We start from the raw sequence: 22944 nt of genomic DNA on the forward strand, positions 1-22944 counted from the left end.
CCCCTTACCAAGAGTGAGAAGATGTATGTTCTGTGCAACCTCTGATGAAGAAACAGCAATGGTGATTCAGAGAGATGTGGTAAGTATAGAGATATTCCTTTATTCAGGAAAGATATATGGATTGTTTTCTTCAGGGAAGCACGGGAGTCATCCTCAGGGAGAGAATGGGGGTTAGGCCCAAAGAGCTGATCTATTTGGAGGATTGAGCAAGGATTCTCAACTGTTTCCTAATCCCTGGCTCCCAGGGGCCTGTGACCTGTGGCGTTTCTTTTTGTGGTTTAGGGAAACAGGGTGGAAAATCGTGCAATTTTTTCTTCTGATCTGACTTGGAGATGGACTTTGCAATAAGCAAAGGGTTCAACTTAGCAAGTCGAAAATCTTGAATATTTAACTCTTCTGGCTTCTCAGGTTCCTTCCAGAATCCTGTAGGCTTTGCCTTCTCATTGGTCTTAGGTGCCTCATAGACATAGAAAACCTTGTTCTTCAGCATGTTTTGGATCCAGGGATCAGTTGACGCACAAAGAATTAATGTTTCTTGTAGCTGCATTGAAACAAAAACTGACAGGGCTAGCTGAATATGGACTCAGGTTGGAAGGGGAGGGATTACCCAGGAGAGGGGAAACTAGCCACAGGCCACTATGGCCTCAAGGACAGTGTCTGAGAACTTACCCCCTTTGTGAGATTTGGAGGAAGCGGAGAAAAGATTAGAAAGTAGCAGGAATATCTTACACTTTTCTTCATAGCCTGGTTCTCTTCCGTGTCTAACATGTCCAAGAGCAAGTAGAACACTTGTGAACCACGGATCCCCAGGACGCCCTGGCAGAGGCAAGTGAGACTGCCTAAGTAGCCAGCCCTGGGAAGGTGCCCATTCCTCTTTCCCATTCTAGTCCCTCTGGGATGACCCTGTGTCCTAGAGAGAGGAGGAGATGATGTTTCCCAGCTGAGATAACCCCTTCTTTGCCTTTTGAGCCACTGCATAAGGTTCTAATTCCCATTATTTATGAGGAAGAGTTGAGACAATTTCTACAATATCCAGTAACACTCATCTCTTGTCCCTTATCCTATCCATCTCCAAACTTAAAGAAAAAGTTCTCATGAGAGAGGGTTAGGATTCTAAAATTAACCTCCCCAAACTTGAGAGCCATTTCTTTCCCTTCATGACTGCTCAATCACCCATGCCCCCTGCCCTCCACATATCTCAGGAATTGGGTCAGAGAAGCAGAGCCCACTTTACCAGAGAAATGACTGCTTCTTGGCGTGCAGCAGGATTTGGATCCATCAGTTGCCTGTGCAGAAGGGAGTAAAAATGTCCAATTAAGAGGGAGAATGGGAGGTAGTTTGGCTGCTTCTCAGGCCCAGAGTGAGTTGGGTCTAATGCTGATGTGTGATGCTAATTTAATTTCCCTCTCTCATTTCTCAGGTCAGGAAAGGCACTGGAAGAGGGAAAGTAGGTACAATAGTTTGCCACAAGGCACTTCCTATGATCAGGACTCACATCAATCCAGGAATACTTTTTTTTTAATATTTATTTTTCAGTTTTTGGTGGACACAACATCTTTATTTTATTTTTATGTGGTGCTGAGGATCGAACCCAGCGCCCCGTGCATGCCAGGCGAGCGTGTTACTGCTTGAGCCACATCCCCAGCCCCAGGAATACTTTTTAAAAGTTGCTTTCAAGTTACATTAATTTGAGCTTTACTGCAATCCTGAGTAGTATTATTGGCCTCTTTTCACAGATGAACAAAACTTCCAGGGTCAAAGTATGATTTAACCAGCAGCATAGGCAAGGTTCTCAGCCAAACCCTCAATTCCCTTTCCACAGCCTAGGATTTGTCTCTGGCAGCTCCCAGCCCAGGCCACTCACTCCTCCATCAAGTTCAGCATCATAGGCTTCATCTTGAGGTCTTCTATAGCTTCAGCCACAGCCTGCCTCACAGCCTGCAGAGGGATCAAAGTGGAACAGCAAAAAGAGGGAATGCAGGGTTGTGCACTAAAGTACTGTACAAATCTTTATTGAACACTTCCATTTTGCTATGTACTGTCCCTGCCTTGAGTGCAGAGTCTGGTGAAAGAAGCAGACAAGTGAATAGGCAGTTGCAGTATTGCATAGGTGCATACGGAGGATGTGTGATTCAGTGTTGGGTACAAGGAAGATCTCCCCTGGAGAAGGAGGTGATGCCTCAGCTGAAACTTGAAGGGTAAGTGGGACTTAGCCAGAGTGGGGTGTTTGTGCAAAAGTCTGGAGGCCAGAAAAGTGCAGAGAGGACAAAGAGCTGAAAATAGTTCAGACCAGTGAGGTGACCAAACTGAGACTCTTCAGAGTAATTACACTGGGACATTACATGGAAATCAGGACATGGTTGTTCATGTGTCTCTGAGGGACATACAGGTGAGAAATGAAGCTAGAGAGGTAGGCAGGGCTCCAGTAAAGTAAGCCAGCGTGAGGGCACCAAGAAAAAGTTTTATGCAAAGGTGTGACAATGGGATCTACATTTTAGAAAAATGTTTACAGGAGTGCTGGCTCTGTAGCAAGCGATAGTATTGATAAAAAGTAAAAGAACATAGAAAATGGCAAGGCTGAATTTGGTGATTTGGGAAAGCTTCCCGTAGAAGGTGTCATTTGGAAAGGTCTTGAAAGAGCAACAGCATTTTAATAGGTGGAAGAGAATGGAGTTTATAGTATGAGGCAAGATTTTTTTTTTTTTTTTTAAACCTTGCTTCTCTAAGTAAGGGAGGGATGATTCAGGGCACTTTGAGCTGCGGATTGTCTTAGTGACAGAAAGTGCAGACACAGAGTAAGTGAGGAGCTGGATGTAACTAGCATCAAGGTTCTGTCAAGGGAGTATAATGAAACAAGAGTGGGTAAAGAAGTTGAGGGTGAGTCAGGGTAATGACTGTAGTAGAACCATGGAATTCAAGCTGGGTAGAGGGAAGAGGAGGAGCAGTGAAAAGGTGGCAGGCTCAGGGGATCATTAGTCCTTTGTGGTGGTGTTAGGGGAACGGAATGGGTTAAGATGAGTGGGGCTGGTGTGGAAGCTAAGGTCTGCAGAGAAGGGAGAGGAGACAGGTTTGGGCAGCGTGGGCTTGGGAGCTGTGATCTCACATGGAAGGGTTCATTATGTGTCTTCCTCTTGAGCAGGTCAAATGTGATTTCCTCTAGTCCATGTGCCTGGATCTTTTCCAACCCAAAGATTCTGAGCATCTGGATAGCTTCAAAGCGGTCCTGAGGGCAGGAGTGGGGAGGTATGGAAGATAGGTCCCACTTCTCATCATCCCACCCTGTCCAAATGCTGAGGAAAGAAGAGTAGAGGGCAGCCCAGAGCTCACCTCAAGGATAACAGCAGAACAAAGCTGGTCCAGAATGGCCGTGATGACTGCCGCTGAGTGTACATGCATCACCTTGACCAGCATCCTAAGTGCCTGTGAGGGGTGAGGTGGGCAGGGTATCCAAGTGTATACCGACAAGTATCTGAATGGCCAGATGGATTTGGGGGCTCAGCCTAGAGCTGGTGGGGAACAGGTCTGTTCCTTCTGCCTCTTTACCTCTTGAGTGAAAACACAAGTTCGTGTTTACACTTAGTGCACATACATAAATGAGCTCTCATACATATCAAATATACAAAGATGTGCACATTTATATGTCCACATAATCTTATACTTATGCAAAAAATATCTTCATAAACACACAGAGGCCCCTTCTGTGCTTCCAGCCAAAGCATATTTTCTTGGGATGAGTATGACAGGACCCAACGCCACCCAAGTAAGTAGTGGTCTCTCTTTCCCCAGTGCTCCCCAGAGTCCAGCCTCCTTCCTTTCACACCTTCATCTGTTGGGTCTTGGGCCTTTGGCCCAGGCACTCCAGCAAAAACTCTTGGGCCATTTGGCTGCAAGGTCTCAGGAAACCTAAGCACAAGGCTGCCTCCAGAGCTGCTTCATGTGATGAATTCTTTATCACTGTCTGCAGCACATCCACTAGAGTTTCTTCATCTCCGATTTGAATCCTCTGAAAAGGAGATAGTATTTGAAATGGACAGTTGGAGATGCTATGTCTTCAGTCAGGCTTTATGCTTTGTAAAAGGGCTTATTCAAACCATTCTCCTTTCTCTCTAAAATGAATTTCATGCCACTACATTATTTCATCCACTTCACCTTATTTTTGCTGCCACCTAATTGCTTTTAGGTCATATCTCCTGATTTCTTCTGACTTTATCTTGTAGAAGGAATGACTGTTACTTCTTTAATACTTCAGCTATCTTAATTCCTGGTATTTAAAAAAATACATACATGTAATTGATCTAATGGCTCTCCTCCAATAACCTCCTCCCTCTTCCTCAGCCAATTATACCACAGAGAAACTTAATCATCACCCATCCCAGCAACTTCTCCATCATCTCCATTTCATGGATACCACTCTCTGAGCATCACCTCCTGTTTTTCCAGCTCACTTCCCAATGCCAACCATGGTTTGGTTCCACAAAGGACTAATGATCCCCTGAGCCTGCCACCTTTTCACTGCTCCTCCTCTTCCCTCTACCCAGCTTGAATTCCATGGTTCTACTACAGTCATTACCCTGACTCACCCTCAACTTCTTTACCCACTCTTGTTTCATTATACTCCCTTGACAGAACCTTGATGCTAGTTACATCCAGCTCCTCACTTACTCTGTGTCTGCACTTTCTGGAGAAAAATAGTCATGATTCATCTTGCTACATGTGTGAGCACAAACCTTAGGTACATCTATTTTTTTTAAATCAATAATTATAGTTTTTCTTAAGGCAATTCTCTTTTCCTTTATCTTAATTCACACTTTTTCCTCTGGAGCCTCTAACATTTTTCCTCTATTTCACTCTCAGCTGATGGCTCTGCTTCCTACTTCACTAAGAAAATAAAAGCATCTAGAAAGGGAGTTCCAAATATACCTACCACCACCTCCATCTCACTTCCTCTTTCTTTCTGCTCTTTGCTATGAACTATACCAGATCTCATCCCCTCTCACCCACTCAAAGACACAGCTGCAACAACTCTTCTCACTTCTTCAAAATCATTTCCTAATTAATGGATCATTATCTTCAGCATAGAGACTTATCACATTTCTTTCTGCCCAATCTCTCTTAAATCCACGGTAATCAGTCATTTACCACTATCACACCATGAAAATGATTCAGTTAAGACAATTAGCGATGCCCACATTGTTATATCCACATATCAATCCTCAGTGCTTACATTTCCTGATAAGGTTCTTCCTTGACATAAGGTTCTTCCTTGACATCTTTCACTTGATTTTCAGAATTCCACCCTTTGGGTTTGTCATCCAACTTCATTGGGTATTTCTCAATAGTTACTGATTCCTTCTTCTTTTCTCTGACCTCGTAACATTGGAATGCTCCAAACTGGAGTTTTGGTCTTAAAAATCTCATGTAGTTTAGTGATGTTGAGTGCCATCTGTATGCTTACAAATCCCAACTTCCTTCTCTAGTTCAGACTTCTCTCCCAAACTCCAAATTATACTTATCCAACCATTTACTTGCCATCTTCCTTAGAGTTACCAAAAGTCATCTCAAACTGGACTTTGGCTGTTACCTCCAGACCTGTTGTCTGGGAATTCCCTTAACCTTAATTGATGGCAATTTTGTCCCTTTAGTTACTAGGCCCCAAATCTTGGCTTTACCCTGATTTCCTCACTGGAGCTCATGTCCAGTCCAACAGAGTTTTACTTACATCTTGAACTTCATCATTTCTTAATAACTCCACTGTGACTACCATGGTCCAAGCCACCATTATATCTTACCAGGATTGTTTCAGTTTCAGTCAGAGTAAACCTTTTAAAACGTAAATTAGATCTTGTTACAGCTCTGCTCAAAAACCTCCCAAGTACTTAAAGTAGCCCAAAAGGCCACAGACAGTCTAGCCTCCTGTTTTAACTTCTCTGACCTGAACTTCTCTTCCTATTGCCCTCTGAATTCCTATTTCAATTCTGCCCCACTAGCCTTGCTGATCCCAGACCTCAGCAAACACACTCCTGTCTTCATCTACTGGCCCTCTTATGTTCAGCATGCCTTCTCTCAGACACCTGTAAGGCTAACCCCCTTACCTTCTTCACATCTTTGTTCAAATGGACATTCTAAAGGAGACCTTCCAAAGGAGACCTTCCCTATTATGTTTAAATTTCATCCCATCTCCATCTCTGTTTGACATTCCTGGTGACCCTCCCCCTGTTATATAATTTTTTTCCATTGCACTTGTCATCTGACATACTATGTAATTTTCTAAGTTTTTTGGTTATAGTATGTCTCCCTCCACTAGAGTGTAAGCTTCACAAGAGCAGGGATCCTATTTGGTTTGCTGATGTATCTTAAGGGCCTATGTTAGTGCCTGGCATATGGAAACTATGTAATATATATTTGCTCAATAAATGGATGAATGAAGGATTTTCTTTCATATGAAGCAGTGATAGAGTCAAAGGAAGAGGACTCTAAAAGGAGGTGGGGAGGGGACAAAAACAAACTGAGAGAAGTGTCAAGAAAACTCAGTTGGGTTCTTGTCCCCTATGGACAGAGGTTTTGCTCTAATAGGTTTTTTTAGAGATAACAATAATGGTTACCATTTAGAGTTTGCTTTTTTTTTTTGAGAGCATTATAATTAGTACATAACTATATAACTAAATAACTACATAGTAGTTCCATAGTCCTTTTAAAATTTTTTTTATTTTGAGACAGGGTCTTGTTAAATTGCTAAGGCTGGCCTTGAACTTGGGATCCTCCTGCCTCAGGCTTTAGAGTCACTGGGATTACAAGTGGGCACCACCACAACTGGCTTGGTGGTTACCATTTAAAGAATACAGGCATTATAATAGGCATGATATGTTATGTCACGTAATCTTTCCAACAATGCCACAAGATAATAACTATCTCCATTTTAAAGATGAACAAACTGTGGCTCTGAAAGCTGGCTTTTCAGAGGTTGTCTGATTGGCAAGTGGACAAGCCATATGCTTCTGTTCAGCTCTAGAGGGGACTCCACAAGCACAATGCTTTATTAATCTGAAGGGTAGGTCACCTTCCTGTCCCAATCCCCAGCCAAACGGGTCATTTACCTTGACCTGCTCTGCACCAGTTACAGACTCTCCTCCCAATCACCTTGTCTTTAGGGCCGGCAGCCCAGGAGTTCAGAGCTGCTCGCAGGCCCATCAGCATCTCCATCCTTCGACCCTCATTTTTCCCCTTCAACTGTTTGATGAAAGCCTGGATCACATGCTTATTCAAGCAACCTGGATGGGGAGGGTTCTCAGGTCAGGGCAGAACTGCCAGGACCGCTCCTCTTTCAAGGACCCATTGAACTCCCCTGTATTCTCTAGACAGACGTTCCTGGTACTGGGTCTCAAGGTGCTGCCCATTTTCCCAGGACACCTGAGCAGCTGTCCGAGCATGAACACAGTTCCAGAAGCTCTCCTTTTCCTCTTCAATCCATTCTCCCTTTTCCCTACACCTTCCTCTCTCTGCTCAACAGCACCTAGGATAGTTTCCAGACCCTGCCAAATGCTAGGTTGGAGAGGGTGCACACTCCACTCCCTTCTGCCCTTACCCAAAGAGAAAGTGGCTGCACTTTTGCACCTCCCCCAGCCCCCTGCCCAGGGAGAGATCAGACTCACCTAGGATGGCCAGGGTTCGATAGGCCTCATACTTCACTTTCTTTTTACCAGAGTGGGCCTGATTTAAGAAACAGGTGATGGAAACAGCATCAAGTGATGGAATGTCAGACTTTAGGGATCATGTCAGTTTAACTTCTCAATTTTACCAAAGAAGAAACAGACCTAGAGAGTGACCTGTGTGTGCTGAAATCGGGTTCAGACAGAATGGTGCAATGCAAGGAACCCTGAACCCGTGAGTTAGACTTTTATTCAGATCTCTATCTGGTATCTAGCAGCCACTTGGCTTTCACTAAAAACCCTTGGATTCTCAGAGCTTTTACTTTCTTATTAGAAAGTTAGATACTAAAAACTATTCCTAATGTTGTAGAATTTAAATGAGATTATGGATTAGAACACTTGCTCCTAGGTGTAAATTGATACAGGCCTGGAGTATTGTTTCATTTAAGGTAGAGAATGAGCTCAGCCCCAGTTCTTGGCTTTTCAGTGTACCATCTTTTCTGTTAGACCAAGGAGGTTAGATTTCCGCTTTCTTCAAGCTGCTCTTTAAGGAACTAAGGGCATGGTAACTCTTTCCCCACTGGATGTGACCTATCAGTCTTGCACCCTGGGGAATCTTGTCTTGTGTCTGTGTGCATACCCTCTGCACATTTCAGACCCTGTTTCCTCCTTTTTTGAACTCCATGCAGCCCCAAGACTCACCACCTGCCATAGTGCCTCCATGACAAACTTGTCTCTGCTGCCCAGGCACCCCAGAGCCTGCAGAAAGAGGTTGGAGGAAAGGGAAGAGAGCTTGGCCACCACCTCCCAGAGTTCCTGTTTTTTGGACACAGCTGGAATTTACACTTGGAACACTACCTCCATATCCACCATTCACCTCCAGCTGCTTTTGGCTTTCCAGCTCAGCCAAGCTCTACCCGAAACAACCCTCCTCCACCCTTGCCACTCCTCACATGTGCTGCATAGGACTGCTCATCCTCTCTCAGAGATTTCAGCATTTCTGTAAGTTCCTGCCCATCCAAGCCAGGCAATGGAAAGGAAGAAAGAGAAAGATAAAGAACTTCTAATGAAAGGAGTTCAACCAATCTCCCCTCCAATCCCCTTCCACCCTCTGCACAAGCAGGCAAGGACTGAGGACTAAAGGATTGTGTGAGCCCAAAGTAAAGGCACCCACCAGGAGGGAGTCTCCCCATTCTCCTTCCCACAAGGGTCCTAACCTTTAATCTTTGCCACTTCTGGGGGTCAATGATAGGTTCGAAGGGTCTGGATCCCACCTGGTATCTTGTAGCCAACTTACTCATGGGGGGATAGCAGTTTGGGATGTGGGTGCCCTCTTTGAGATACCTGTATGAGAAATTGCACAAGCATCCTTGGTTTCCTTGCTCTTTCCTCAAGTCACAACCCCACCTCTGCTACAGGGACTCAGTCCAGCTCAGAGTTCAGACCAGAGAAAGACAGTGATATCTACCCCAGGTCCTCTCTGGGATCTGTAGGCAGATTTGCTGCCTCCTAACCCCCAGGCCTACCCTGTACTTGCCCTTCTTCTCTTTCCTAGATGTGGAAAGTACAAAAAACAAACAAACAAACAAACAAACAAAAAAACCCACACCTAGCGTTGTCTCTCATTTTCCGTAGCATCTTTTCGTTCTCCCGCTCCTTTCGCCGGTCATACACGGTGAGCCAGTGTGTGTACATCTCAAACTTCTTGGAGTAGCAGGAAGGAACTAAGTTCAGCTTGCCCAGATGCTGCCTCCAGCACTCCGGTTTTAGGGGAAACTCTTCCTTTGGTGACTGAGAGGTGCAAGTGGCAGAGTAGTCAGAGGGGCCCCCCAGACTTTTACTTGAGTTCTGGGGGTCTGGGAAGGGGAGAGTAGAGGAGAAGAGGGTGGGGTGAGAGACACCCTCTAGTCTCCCACCTGGGCTGGAGTTACAGCTATCTCCTAACCCGCTTCGTGACTTGGGCAAGTTATTTCACCCTGCCAAGGTCTCAGACCTCTCATGTATAAAATGGAACTAATAATCCTTGTTCTTCTGTTCCCCTCTTGAGGTTGTCTTGAAGAACAAAGAAGGACCAGATTGCAAAGCAACCTATAAGTTGATCTGAATACAGTTTGGTTATTTGGGGATCTTGAAGCATTTTGAAAGGGTCATTTGGTCAGGGACATGAAAGGGCAAGAGTTGGGGTTGAGTGGATTAAAGGAGGGGAAAAGATAGACTACTGATCATTCAGATATTTATTGAATATCTGCTATCTGCTAGGGATGCGGTTATCTTTCCTGCCTTCATGAACATAATAGGTTAGTTAGGAAAGCAGACTTCCTTCAGATAATCTAGCTCTTAACTTTGGTGTGTGTGTGTGTGTGTGTGTGTGTGTGTGTGTGTACGGTACGCATTCCTGCAGTACTGGGATGGAGCCCAGGGCCTCATGCATGCCACACAGGTGCTCTTACCACTGAGCACACTCCCAGCTCTTAACCGTAACTCTAGCTCCATTGTAGTGGGGTTTTGGGGTGGGGCAAGGACTTTCTCCAAGGGTTTGTCTGGGATCCATCCTTGTCTCTTCTCAAGCCCTCCTATATTTACAACAGATCTCTCTGTGCAACAGGGAAAGGAAACTTCAGTCAGAGGTTTTTAACTGATTGTCATGATTTCAGAAAATGGAGCACTGACTTATGGTGAGCAGGATATCCAGATTTAGCAAAGAATAAGCGAAACAAACAAAAGCAACAACAAAAACCCAAATGTCAAGCTCAAGTTCAACCTGGATTTCAGGTAATAAATATTTGGAAATTTTGAACATATTTATACTTAAAAACCATTAATTGTTTATCTGAAATTTAAACTTAACTGGGCATTTTGTATAAAAAAAAAATCCCCATGTTAACCAATAAAAAAGACTCCCATTAGTAAGCACTCCCTGCATAGCACGGGCCTTATAGATTTTGTGTCTTAGCAACTCTACAACAGGTGCGCAGGGGCTGATCTGTGACAGAGGAAGCTCCTGAGGCTCAAAGAAGAAAGTGACTCATCTAAGAATGTCAGGCTTCTGTGAACTGATTTGCATGGAAAGGAGTAGTTTGCTGTCCCTGTGCTTTGACACATCTCCTGGAGTAGCAAAAATTAGAGGTCTTACCTGGTAGTAGGACAAGGGCAGCAGAGCATGAGTCATGGCTTCTTTGAGTTCTGGCAAGAGGATGAGAGTGCATGGTTTATAAGACAGCAGGTGCAAAGTGGACTCAAGAATCATTCATTCAGGCATTTGTTCATTAAGCACTTAGTGAATGCTAGCATCAGGTATTTTGCCAGATACCAGGAAGGTAAATAAGTAAGGCATAATTCCTGCCCTTAAGGGGGCTCACAGTCTTACTCTCACAGTACTGTGCTACTCAACATGTGGTCTGTGGAATGGCAGCAGTGCCAAAACCTGGGAGCTTCTCATAATTGCTCAAACTCAGGTTCCACCTTCGACCTGCTGAGTCAGAATTTTCATTTTGACAAGATTCTAGGTGATTCCTATATAACTGCAATTTAAGAAACTAGCCGGGTATTCTTAATCTTGGCTGCATAGTAGAGTTATTTGGGGGGGACTTTGAGCATAGCTAGACCCTACATAAGACTAACTGAATCAGATACTGTGGGAAAAGGGCCTAGGCATTTTAGGATGCTCCCCAGATGATTCAAATATTCAGTTAAGGGTAAAAACTATTGGCTCCTTCAGTTTTTCAAACAAATGTGTGCGAGAATCACTTGGAGAGATTTTTTCAAACCCAGATTTCTGGGACGTTTAGTATAATTTCTGGGACTCTTTGTATCTGATTCACTGGATTTCGGATGGGCTCTGATAATCAGCATTTCTAGTAAGATGATGATGCTGTTGCTCCTGGGACCACATTTTGAGAATGAAGGAAACAGAAATGTTTCTTAGTCATTAACAGAGAGAAACAAGTATGGAGACAGATATATGTGATAAACCCACAGGCATCTCACCTAACCTGGCTGGGAGGATCTGGGAAGGTCTCCAGAGGAGATTATACACAAGTCAATCTTCATACAAGTAAGAGTTAGCCATATAGAGCAGGGGAAATAGCGTTAGACACAGGGAACACCTTATGTGAAGACTTGGAGGTGTGAGAGTTGAGGTGGAGAGTAGGGTGCAGACGTGGGAGCACAAGCTGGGGAGACACACAGGTGTCCCAAATTAAGAGGATCCTGTAAATCCTGCTGTAGAGCTAGAGACTTACCTTGAGGGCTGTGGGGGAGCCATCAATATGTCCAGGGGCCTGCCTTGACCTTTCTAGTGGATTTGCTGAACTTAGTGCCCTGCCTGGAACTGGGAGCCAGGTAACCTTGCCTTTTCAGGCTCCTGTCCCTGACTCTATTCCTGTTCATTCCAGCCTTACCTTTGGTACAGTATGTATCCTTCAGCCATGGGCACCTGAGCATTGACCTGGTGATTTCAGAGATATCAGCTGATTTTACATAGGCCATCTTCTTCTCCTGGTGGGGTTAGAGGCAACCTGGGGGGCAGTCAGAAATTCAGGGCTGTGGGGGAATGGTGGCACAACTGGAGAAGACCTATCCTCTGGAACAAGAAGGATCATTGAGTGTCCAGATTTTGGAGGTAGAAGTTTCCAAGTGTTAGCAACCAGATCGCCTTGGTAAATAGAACTCTCAAGTTCCATTCTTGAGCCCCACTCCTGGCATCTCTTGGCCTGTGGACTGAACTGGTTACTTGACCTACCTGAGCTTAACTTTCCTCATCTGAAAAGTGGAAAAGTTATGCTTGTCTGGTTAACTACCAGGTCTGTGGCAAGGCATAAATTAAAAAAGAAAATCAAAGCATTTGATGAACTGTTGGACTCAAGTAAGTCCACATTAGGGGCAGGGGTTGTTCTCAGGATATGCCATTAGGAAGATGTGGTGATGGACAACCCCTTTTATATACACACTCCCCTCCTTGGTTACAAGAGATAGTACCAGCAGGGAGTGGTGGTGCATACCTATAATTCCACTGACTGAGGAGACTGAGGTAGGAGATCTAAGTTCAAGGCCATCCTCAGCAACTAAGCAAGGCTCTAAGCAACTTAGTGAGACCCTGTCTCAAAAAATAAAAAGGGCAGGGCATGTAACTTAGTGGTAAAGTGCCCCTGGGTTCAATCCCCAGTACAAAAAAAAAAAAAAAAAAAATTCTGGGGATGTGGTCCAGTGATAAAGTGGGTTCATTCCCCAGTTTTCTGGTGATATTAAGTCTGATTAACAAACAAACAAGCAAAAAGAATATCAAAGATCTGTCTTTCCGGCCTCCCATTTTTGCATATGCTGTTCCCACTACCTATCAGTCCTTTCCCTTCCTTTCTACCTGTTAAACTTTACTTAAATCTTTCGAATTCCATATAAACATTCCCTCATCTTAGGCAGGCATGATAACCTATGTCTGTAATCCCAGGTACTTGGAAGGCTGAGGCAGGAGGATTCAAGGCCAAATTCAAGGCGAGCCTTGGCAACTTAAACCTGAGCGTGGGAACTGAGGCATTTAAAAATTAAAATTAGGGGCTGGGATTGTAGCTCAGTGGTAGAGCGCTCATCTAGCACGTGCGAGGCCCGGGGTTTGATCCTCAGCACCACATAAAAATAAATAAACAAAATAAAGGTATTGAACTTCTAAAAAATAAATATTAAAAAAATAAATAAAAATTAAAAGGGCTGGGGACATATCTGAGTGATAGCATGCCTGTGGGTTCAATCCTCAGTACTAAAAAAAAAAAAGTTATCTCATCTCTGAAGTCTCCTCCCCTGGCTCCTGGCCCCACCCACTCAGTGATGTAATTCTTCCACCTAAGTGTCACCACAGCCTTTTGTACAGTTGCTTCTCTTTCTGTGTTTATCATATGTTTAATCTGTTCATAGCCCTCACTGGACTGCCATCTGCCTAAAGGTGAAGATTGTGACTTGTGACTATGCACCTCTTTATTCTGGTCTCCCCATCCCACCCTCAGTGCCTACCACAGTGCCTGGCACACAGCAGGCAGCCCATTGTAGCAAGAGTACATGGGTCACCAAGCCATCAGACTTAATATCACCAGAAAACTGGCATGAAGTATTTTGATATAATATATTGAGAAAGACAACATCGCCCATGGTATTCCTACCAAAAATGTTTTAACCTCAGTCTAATTATGAGGAAATAATCAGGCAAGCCCAAATTAAAAAACATTCTACAAACATCTGAACATCTGATCTGGGACCGGGGGTGTGGCTCAGTAGTAGAGTGCTTGTCTAGTATGCACAAGGCATTGAGTTCAATCCTTAGTACTGGGAAAAAAAATCTGATGAGAACTAGAAACTATCAGTGTCTTAAAAATGAAAAAAATAGGGGGCTGGGATGGTGGCTCAGTGATAGAGCACTTGCCTAGCATGTGTGAGGCACTGGGTTCGTTTCTCAGCACCACATATACATAAATAAAATAAAGGTCCACTGACAACTAAAAAATATTTTTTTTAAAAAAATGAAAAAACTATGCTTAAAGATACCAAAAAGACATGAAACCTAAACCCACTGTGTACTTCATTGTACCCTGAGTTTTTTTCCATTAGTGCAATTTTCTTTTCAAAAATTTGTTCTTTTTAGTTATCATGACAGGAGAGTACATTTTGACACATTTTTACATACACGGAGATTATCTATTTCTAATTAGGATCCCAGTCTTGTGGTTGTACTTGATGCGGCAATTCACTGTATTCATATGTGTACATGGGAAAGTCATGTCAGATTCGTTCCGTTGTCTTTCCTATTCCTGTCCCTCTCCCTTCCCTTCATTCTCCTTTGTCTAATCCACGGAACTTCTATTCTTCCCGCTCCTTGTGGTGTGTTAGTATTGGATCCTTAATCTTAAAAAATAGCTATTAACAGGGGCTGAGGTTATGGCTTAGCGGTAGAGTACTCGCCTCGCATGTATGAGGCCCTGGGTTTGATCCTCAGCACCACATAAAAATAAATAAATAAAATAAAGGTGTTGTGTCCAACTATGACTAGAAAATAAATATTTTTAAAAAATAGCTAAAAGGACATTATTTGAGACAATAAGGGAAATCTGATGATGGATCCTATATTAGGAAATAATATTATGTCACTGATGAGTTTCCTGAGTGTATTGCTCTTTTGATGATTAGGTAGAATGTTCTTACTCTTAGGGTAAATACAATGAAACTTTTAGGGGTGAAGTGACATCATCTCTGCAACTTTCAAATTGTCCTGATAAAACGTCTATACGAGGGAGAGAGGGCGGGGTAAGAAAATGTAGTGAAATGTTAATATTTGAATCCAGATGAAGAACATATGAATGAATTCTTGCAAATTTCTGTAAGTTTGAAAATTTGCAATTTGAAGGTGAAAAACAAAAAAAAATATATGGGCTTTGGCATTAGACCTTACTTTTTTTTTTTTTTTTTGGCGGTGGGTGGGGCTTTGTGGGCAAATCATTTCCCTCTCTTGCCATGGGTTTTCTTCACTGTAAACAGGGCTAACAATAATACCTACCATAAAAAGAATGATGAATATGTGAGGCTGAGCCCATGGTTGGCACATAGTGAGTGCTCAATTAATGTTACCTATATCTGTTGTCATTACATATTCATATGAAGGGACACATAGTTGGGAAGGTTGGAATAGTTCACTTTAGAGGTACTGGTGGAGTTGTAAAAACCACAAAATGCCCCCCATTCTTCTTATTTGAAAGACTGGAGACCTTCAGGATTGTCACTATCCTGTTCTAAGGGCAAGAGTCGTAAAGAAACCCACTGGGGATTAGGTAGAGGGTAGGCTAAGGTGGAAGGGCCAACCAAAGTTTGAGGAAACAGGGAGGTACTATGACAGGGAGACAGATAAATTCTTGGGGGTTGGGGCTGGGACATAGTGACTGTTGTCCTTCCTACCCAGTGGACAAGTCACTTGTTAGTTACTTTACCTGCTCTGCCTGCCAGTGCCCACTTCTGAGAGAGACAGATAGAGAGAGAGAGAGAGTGAGAGAGCACTTTTGCTCCCAGCCCTGCTCACTGGGTGGGGCCATGGCCCTCAAGTCTAGTGTGGGCATCAGGTAAGTTTAAGCCTGGACCCCTGTTGCTTAATGTACATGGGGGAAGAGGGTTCCCACGTAGGAAATCAATCCAGGAGCCAGTTTTGTAATTATACTGAAAAATTTTAATGAAAAGCTGATTTTTTTTTTTTGTCAGATCAAGTGGTATGATCCCAGTTACTCGGGAGACTGAGGTAGGAGGATCACAAGTTTGAGGCCAGTCTGGGTAACTTAGTGAGATCCTGTCTCTAAAATTAAAAGGGCTGGGGGTCTAGCTCAGTGGTAGAGTGCTTGCCTAGCATGTTCCATCCCTAGCACTAGGGAGCTGGGGGTGAGGGGTGGGGAGAAAAGAAAAGAAAAAAAAAAGAGAAAAAAAATAGCTGATTTCTTATGTTTGATAGTTTCAGCCCTCCTGAGGGCCTGAGATGGCAACTTTGGCCATGGGAGATTTCTTCAGGATCCTGGTCTTCCTTCTTTCCTTGAGAAACATGCTGACTTCCTTCTCTAGTCATAGAACCATAGCAAAGCCAAGGGGCCTGACTTTCAGAGCCTAGAGACTTCTTGTTGCTAAGGCAGGGCCTTAGTAAGGCTTCCAGGCTTAGGTCGGGAGCCTTTTCTAATTGCTGCTATGTGGTAGAACCTTCCCTCCAACAGGTGAATGGGAGTGGGGGACTGGGGAGAAGCTTCTTAAGGTGGTTAGGATGACAGCAGATAGCAACAGGCGAGTTTACACCAGCTGAAGTTCAAGGTGCCGCTTATCCTAGCTCATCTCCAAAGAGTTGATGTACTCCCGAACCCATTTCTTCTCTGGGTCGGCACACACCTGGCGGTTCCTTCGGGTGACAAAGCTGTGGGAGAGAAGAGAGTGAGACCTTCTTAGCACTGGGACAGCCAGATTAGGGGATGAGGTGGATTGAGACATAAAAGGAAATGGTGGTGGGACTAGGGTAGGTTCTTTTTGGAGCGCCATGAGGTGCTATTTCTTTTTAGGAGGCATTTCTTCCTCTGTTGGATCTAAGGGCTCCAAGCCAGAAGCAAAGTCGTGTGCATTGTAAACCCCACCCAGATACATGCAGCCTGTAATGCTAAGGGGATAGGGAGACTCCAGAGCCTAGGGTTGAACTGGCTAACCACTTGCTTTTTCTCTGCACTTCCCCTTCCCCAAGCCCTGTGCTGGGTTCACCATGCAGAGAGAAAAAAGATGTCCTCCAGGATGTGCTTAAGAAAAGTGCCTAAAGGAACACATGATTTGACTATAGACAACACAGTGCCAGGCACAGAGTAGACACTCAACAAATGAACCCAGGAATATATCTATGCACAGGTGGGTGAATGAAAGAAGGAGATGAACTTGAGTTTTTGTTGCACTACTTAGTAGTTGGATCACTATGGACAAATCACTTAGGGTCTCTGGGCCTATTTGCTAACTTCTAAAATATGGACAGAAATAATTCCTGCTTTGCACAATTGTCGTGGATCTCAAATGAGATAATGAGTTTTGAAAAATACTATACAAGAATAGCATGCATGTATAGGTATTGTTATTAGAGTGCTGTGAGACCTCTGCTTTAGGGTGGATTGGAACAACATGAGACCAAGGTCCTGGTCCTGGACCATGGCCCAGAGAGGTTGAGGGACCTGAGATTGGCAGTGCCAAAGCACTTCTACCAAATTACCAAACAGAATATAAAGATTGTGAAGGTTGGAGGCCTTATCTCTGCAGGTGTTGATGGTATAAATTGGAAGTATAAAAGTTGCTAGTCATACGGGTCAGTCCAGCTGCCACCTTGCCTGTCTGGGGGGGCCTGGTTTTCTGTAGGGTAGACTGTTGGTTAGGTAACAGCTGCCCATTAACACATATTTTGGGAATAGCCTTGTCTACTTGACTGTTTAAATTTTGGCTTCTCCTTTAGGAAGTGTTCCTACACACTACTATTATTTTGGGGGGGGATTTGAACATGGTCTTACTTAAGTTAGTATATAAGATTAAATATGTTAAAGGTTCTCATAGGAAGAAAGTTAATTATTATGCAGCTGTCTGGAAGTTTATTTTAAAAATTTTGTTGAGTCACACAGTATGACATTTTATTATATGGCCTAACAAAGAAATTAATTATGTGTCAGAAACAATAAAGGTAAATTGTAAATCAGCCTGTTTTTGCAATAACTATTATATTTTTAAAATACTGATGTAGGGGCTGGGGCTGTAGCTCAGTGGCAGAGTGCTTGTCTAGCATGTATGAGGCACGGGGTTCAATCCTTAGCACTACATAAAAAGAAATAAAGTCAAACTGTCCATCTACAACTATTAAAATAAAAAAATACTGATGTATTCCCTGGAATAAAGTATTATGCTCAAATATGTTCTGATATACAATGTGCCTACCTCGTTTAAATATCTTATTCATTTTTTAGTTTGATTTCATTCTTTCTATAGGCATCTATCCATATGTCTTTCAAAGTCAATAACCTTGTGTAATTCTGATTCTATGTATAACAGCATTGAAACTTTTTTTTTTTTAAATTTGTGGTAAAACATATAACATTATCTTAATCCCCCCACCCCAGGATTGAACCCTGGGCCTCATATATCTCATACATGATAGGCAAATGCTCTACCACTGAGCAACACTCCCAACCCTGTCTTAATCATTTTTAAGTATATTATGCATGTTTGTGAGCCCAAATATTTTCAGATAAAGTGAAGGCTTAGGTGTGTTTTGAGAATGAGAATTTCCTGGTTGCTCTTTGGGCTCTCTCATGGATAATATTTGCTCTTTGAGCAACTTTTCTGCTGTTCTGAGGCTCACCCAAGACCCTTGACCATCTGTGTCTTACTCTGGTGAGCAGAGCGGATGAGAAAAATAGGGGAAGGGGTGTTCTAGGCTCTTCTGCCTCTCACTGTTTATTTTCTTATTGGAAAAGTGTGGAAGCTTCAGATATAGACCCTGTCCTTATTCAGTGCTCTCTTCTTAGCACCCTTGGCGTGTGGCCAGGAAGTCAAAAGGTCAGGAAACCAACACCTGAGATGAGCCTTGCCCAGGCTCCACTTCCTCCTCTTTGCAGCACGCCATACCAAAAACAGACCATCTTTGCCAACTCTTCCCATCCTTCCCCCCATTTTCAGGACCTTCTACTTGTCTGACTTCTCTCCTTCCACCTGCCCCTTCAGAGCAGGCGTTCTCAATTGCTGTCCTTTTCTCTGTGTTCTTTCCCGAGTCTTGGACCCTGGGGCCTGGCACACAGTGGGTGCTTAACAGATGTTTATTGAATGAACAAGGAGATAAATAAATTGCATTCATTTCTTAAATTTCACCTATTATTTTATGGATGCCAGGGAATAGTCTAAGCATTTTATTATTCTCATGGTGACCTAAGGAGGGAAGCACTTCTCTATTTTTTTAAAAATATGGTGTCATATTTTTTTAATATCTTTAATACCTATATTTTCCTTGTTTGTTTATTTATTTATTTTTATGTGGTGCTGGGGATTGAACCCAGTGCCTCACAGGTGCTAGGTAAGCGCTCTACCACTGAGCCACAACCCAGCCCCATCCCATTTTGGTGGAGGAATTGAGGTTCAGAAGGTTAAGTGAGGGACCTAAGCTTACCAGGTGGCATGCATGGTTCCGACATGGCAGACCTGCTTTAGAGCCAGTGCTCACCAAGGCAGTGCCACCCTGCCTTGTTTTTATTGGAAGGCCCCTTCCGCCTACAAGAGAATGTCCTCAGCTACCAGCCCTTTGTTTACACTCCCCTCCCCTCCATCTCTTAGCTGTTTCCACAGGGTTGTCTTGGCTCCTTCCTCTTTAGACAGCTTGTCCTTGAGACTTAAGGGGGTTCTACTCTTCTCTAACTATGTAGGCTGAGGTCTCAGCTACATTGTCAGCCTCTCCCTCCCCTTTGGCCCTGACCTCAAGTCCATGGCCCTGGCTAATTCCACCTCCTCTCTCCCATCTCTCCTTTCCTTCTGCTTCCAGTACTACACATGTGGGTAGCTACAGTAGCCTTTAACTGGACCCCAGTTTCCTAGGCTGAGTTTCCAGCTCATTTTACATTTGATAGCTCTTTTTTTTGTTGTTGATTTTCTTGACATTCAAGGCCCTCTGGGCTTCCCTACATGGAGTCCCTACACAAACCAAAGTCGAACCCTGCAGGCATCCTCTCTGTCTGATAAACTCCATCCCACAGGCTTTCCCCTGCCATCCCAATCATGCCCCAAACAGTGCCTTTTGCCACAACCTCCTCTAAATCCTCTCTCCTCACCCCTGAAACCAGACACATTCCCTGTCTTCCTGTGTGATGTTCTTTGCCGGGTACTCTAGTCATTGCTGTGTCTGTCTCATCTCTTATTAGATTGTGAGCCTGTAGACCAGGGATGGTGGTTCTATTAATCTCTGCCCATAAGAGATATTTAGGGAATAGTTTTTTTTTCCTTTTGAAAAATATTTGTTTTCAGAAATAAAATCAGTGATGCAAAATATTACCAGTATATTTTGATTCACCAGGACCATTCACCAACTCCATTTTTGAATACCTATAAATTTACCATGTCATGAACATTTTTTGGATTAAAAACTTTGAATTTTCATAGGAAATTTGATGAGAGACCTATTTTTTTCCCCCTCCCCCTAAGTACTGGGGATTGAACTCAGGGCCTTGCATATGCAAGGCAAGCACTGAACTATGTCTCCAGGCTTTTATACATATGGGTGTTTTTTGAAAATTTTGAGAGAGGGTGGCCTTGAACTTCCGATTCTACTGCCTCAGCTTCCCAAGTCACTGGGTTTAGAGGTCTGTGCCACTAGGTCAAGCCCCATTTTCAGTCTCTATCATTTTCTATTTCTTTAGTAACTAAGGAGATTCCAGAGACAGGCTCCAGACTCACTGTGCAATATTGGAGAAGTCAATAAATCTCTCGGTTTCATTATCTGAGAGCCAGAATTGTGCTTACCTCTCAGGGCCATTATGTGAAATTTAGAAGTGATGCACATAAGGCATTGACACACAGTAGGCACTTCCCATGCAGTAGGGACTATTCTATTTCCCCAAATGTATTAGCTTGCATATTTAAAGGTGAATCCCTCTATCTTTTTAAAAATTTCTTCCTAAATAAATAGTTTGTTGTTATTTTGTTTTGTTTTGCCCCTGACCTTAGACCTCCTCCCCTAGTTCCTTTGAGGTTTAGGTTGGTTTGGTTAGGTGTGAAATATGGGGGACTCTAGGGTTCTTCAGTGAAAAGGGATGATGGAGTCCATCTTCTCTATGCAGGGGCATTTCAAATTCTTTTCAAGTAAAAGTTGCACCAGCAAGTGGAGTCCTAGGAACCTAGCCCATGAGGTGGGCAGCATCCTCCAAAGATACCTCGTCTAGTTCTTTTACATTGTGGCTGGAAACCCCGAGGCTAGAGATGAAAGTACTGTGGCTACTTGGGTAGCTGGAGGATGAGTGGGAGTGGGTGGGGCACTCTCTTAGAGGGTGCCTGGTGTGTGGGGTCACTGACTCTGGGAGCCAAGTCAACCCTTCCTCACCCCCCTGGAGGAATCAGTGGGATTGAGACTCACACGACTGCTAGGTTGGAGCACTTGCTACTGGTGTAGAAATATTCCTTGATGTGGTTGCGGGGCACTGGGCGGGAGATGAAGGCAAAGCAGCAGGGTGTGGTGTCCGAGGCATCTGTGAGAAAGGATGAAGAAAGGAGACCCCCCTTTATTCATTGCCAGTGGACACTGGGCACTGTGCTGGGCATTTTACATGACTGATCTTGAAAAGACTATTATCCACCGTGGAAGAACTGAGGCTCAGAGAGGTAAAGGCACTTGGTCATGGAACACAGGAGCCGAATGGGAATTCCAACAGAAGACTGAAAGTATCTCTTCCCCGTCAATTGATCCTTGAGCTGAGCTTATATCCTTTCTTCTATATCATAACCCACTGCCCTTGGCTCTCAGGTCATGCTGGGCCTCCTTATCCCCTGTCATGGGTTCTCTGCCCTCATTCTCGCCCTTCCAGAATCCCTGATGAATTCAAAACTTGCATAGGGTAGGTTTGGGGAGAGTTGGTTCCAAAGCTAAGGCTTCTTGGCTCAGCCAGGATCCCAAGTGGGGCCTGATGCATATTGCATCCTGGGAGCCCTTGGCTGGGCTATAGGGAGAAGGGCTTTGAATAGAGAACCTCTTGTTAGTCAATTAATTCAAGATGCTGTTAGGAAGCACAGTTGTCTCTTCCCAGAAGAGTAGTAGTATTTATCCCAGCTGGATGGGGCTGGGTTTGAATACTTCCTAGGTGGATGTGCCCTTAGGCAAGTTATTTAATTTGCCTGGGCCTTTATTTCCCCATCTGTAAGTCTAGAACAGCTACTCAGAGAGTATTTGTATTCAATAGGATGACAGGTCAAGCAAACAGCACAATCCCTAACCCATAGTAGGCCTTTAGTTAGCTTTAATTATTCTTTTATAAGCCCCATTTTTTTTCCCATCTGTGAAATGAGAGACCATGACTATCTCAGGAGAGCTCTGTTGAGAATTTAGAAGTTTCTCAGAAATCCTGCTGGTGACAGGATGAGTCATTCATTTTTCAAGGTCAGTCCAGCTACCCCTGCCTACCGATATCCTCAGCATCAGTTCACACTCAGTGAGCACTTGCAAAACTCAAGGGCTATGGACCTTGGAGACTCAGAAAAATTGACTGGGGGGTCCCTGACATGAAGTGGCATAGAGATCTATCAGGGGTAACAGGGCATCTGGCTAAAACAATTTTAAGAATGTAAACAATGGGATTCAGACAGTATACATGCTATAGTTGAAAAGAGGGCAAGGGCTGGGATAGTAGGATGGGGTGGGCCTTCTTGGCAGTGGGTGGACCTACTCTATGGGTTGTGGTGTCAGGCCCCAGACTTACATGGGGAGGCAGAGGCAGGAATGCAGAAGGCGGCAGCAGCGAGGATGACAGCGAGGGCAGCTGCGGAGACCTTCATGGTACCTGTGGGCAGAGGCTGTGGGTGATGCACGTGCTGTCTCAGGATCCTCTGCAGGGATCCTCTGCAGCTCAGGCCTTTTATAGGGACTCAGGGCCAGTAGAGGGAGCACCCCGCCTCCAAGGGGGAGTTTCCAAAATAGTGGCCAAGTCCTGGCTGATATCATAAGTGAAGTTGCTTAAAACGGAAAAGAAAACTGAAATAGCCTCCGGAAATTTGAGTCTCTGTTTCCACACCTCACTCGCTGCGG

The 22944-nt window shown here is 44.0% G+C and overlaps 2 protein-coding genes across 3 annotated transcripts; both read right to left on the reverse strand.

Annotated features, from left to right (window-relative positions):
• Nucleotides 1-126: 126 nt before the first annotated feature.
• On the reverse strand, nt 127-12134 carry Heatr9 (HEAT repeat containing 9). 2 transcript variants are annotated; one of them, XM_027923823.2, is made up of 15 exons: nt 12047-12134; nt 10780-10829; nt 9256-9437; nt 8980-8990; nt 8600-8658; nt 8349-8405; nt 7650-7707; nt 7138-7268; nt 3821-4003; nt 3328-3420; nt 3104-3223; nt 1865-1938; nt 1235-1286; nt 730-816; nt 127-541 (listed from the first exon to the last, which is right to left on the reverse strand). In XM_027923823.2, exons 1-15 carry the CDS (start codon nt 12132-12134, stop codon nt 191-193), a joined length of 1596 nt encoding a protein of 531 aa, XP_027779624.2. In that variant the 3' UTR covers nt 127-190. The 2 variants fall into 2 exon arrangements, with proteins under 2 accessions (XP_027779624.2, XP_027779623.2); XM_027923822.2 differs by having other exon boundaries at nt 8600-8656; nt 8864-8990.
• Nucleotides 12135-15820: 3686 nt separating this feature from the next.
• Ccl5 (C-C motif chemokine ligand 5) lies at nt 15821-22780 on the reverse strand. Its single transcript, XM_027923821.2, has 3 exons — nt 22619-22780; nt 21283-21394; nt 15821-16566 (listed from the first exon to the last, which is right to left on the reverse strand). Exons 1-3 carry the CDS (start codon nt 22692-22694, stop codon nt 16479-16481), a joined length of 276 nt encoding a protein of 91 aa, XP_027779622.1. The 5' UTR covers nt 22695-22780; the 3' UTR covers nt 15821-16478.
• Between the last annotated feature and the right edge of the window lie 164 nt (nt 22781-22944).

This window comes from Marmota flaviventris, chromosome 17 (assembly GCF_047511675.1).
Source record: "Marmota flaviventris isolate mMarFla1 chromosome 17, mMarFla1.hap1, whole genome shotgun sequence".
In the NCBI taxonomy this organism is placed as follows: domain Eukaryota; kingdom Metazoa; phylum Chordata; class Mammalia; order Rodentia; family Sciuridae; genus Marmota; species Marmota flaviventris.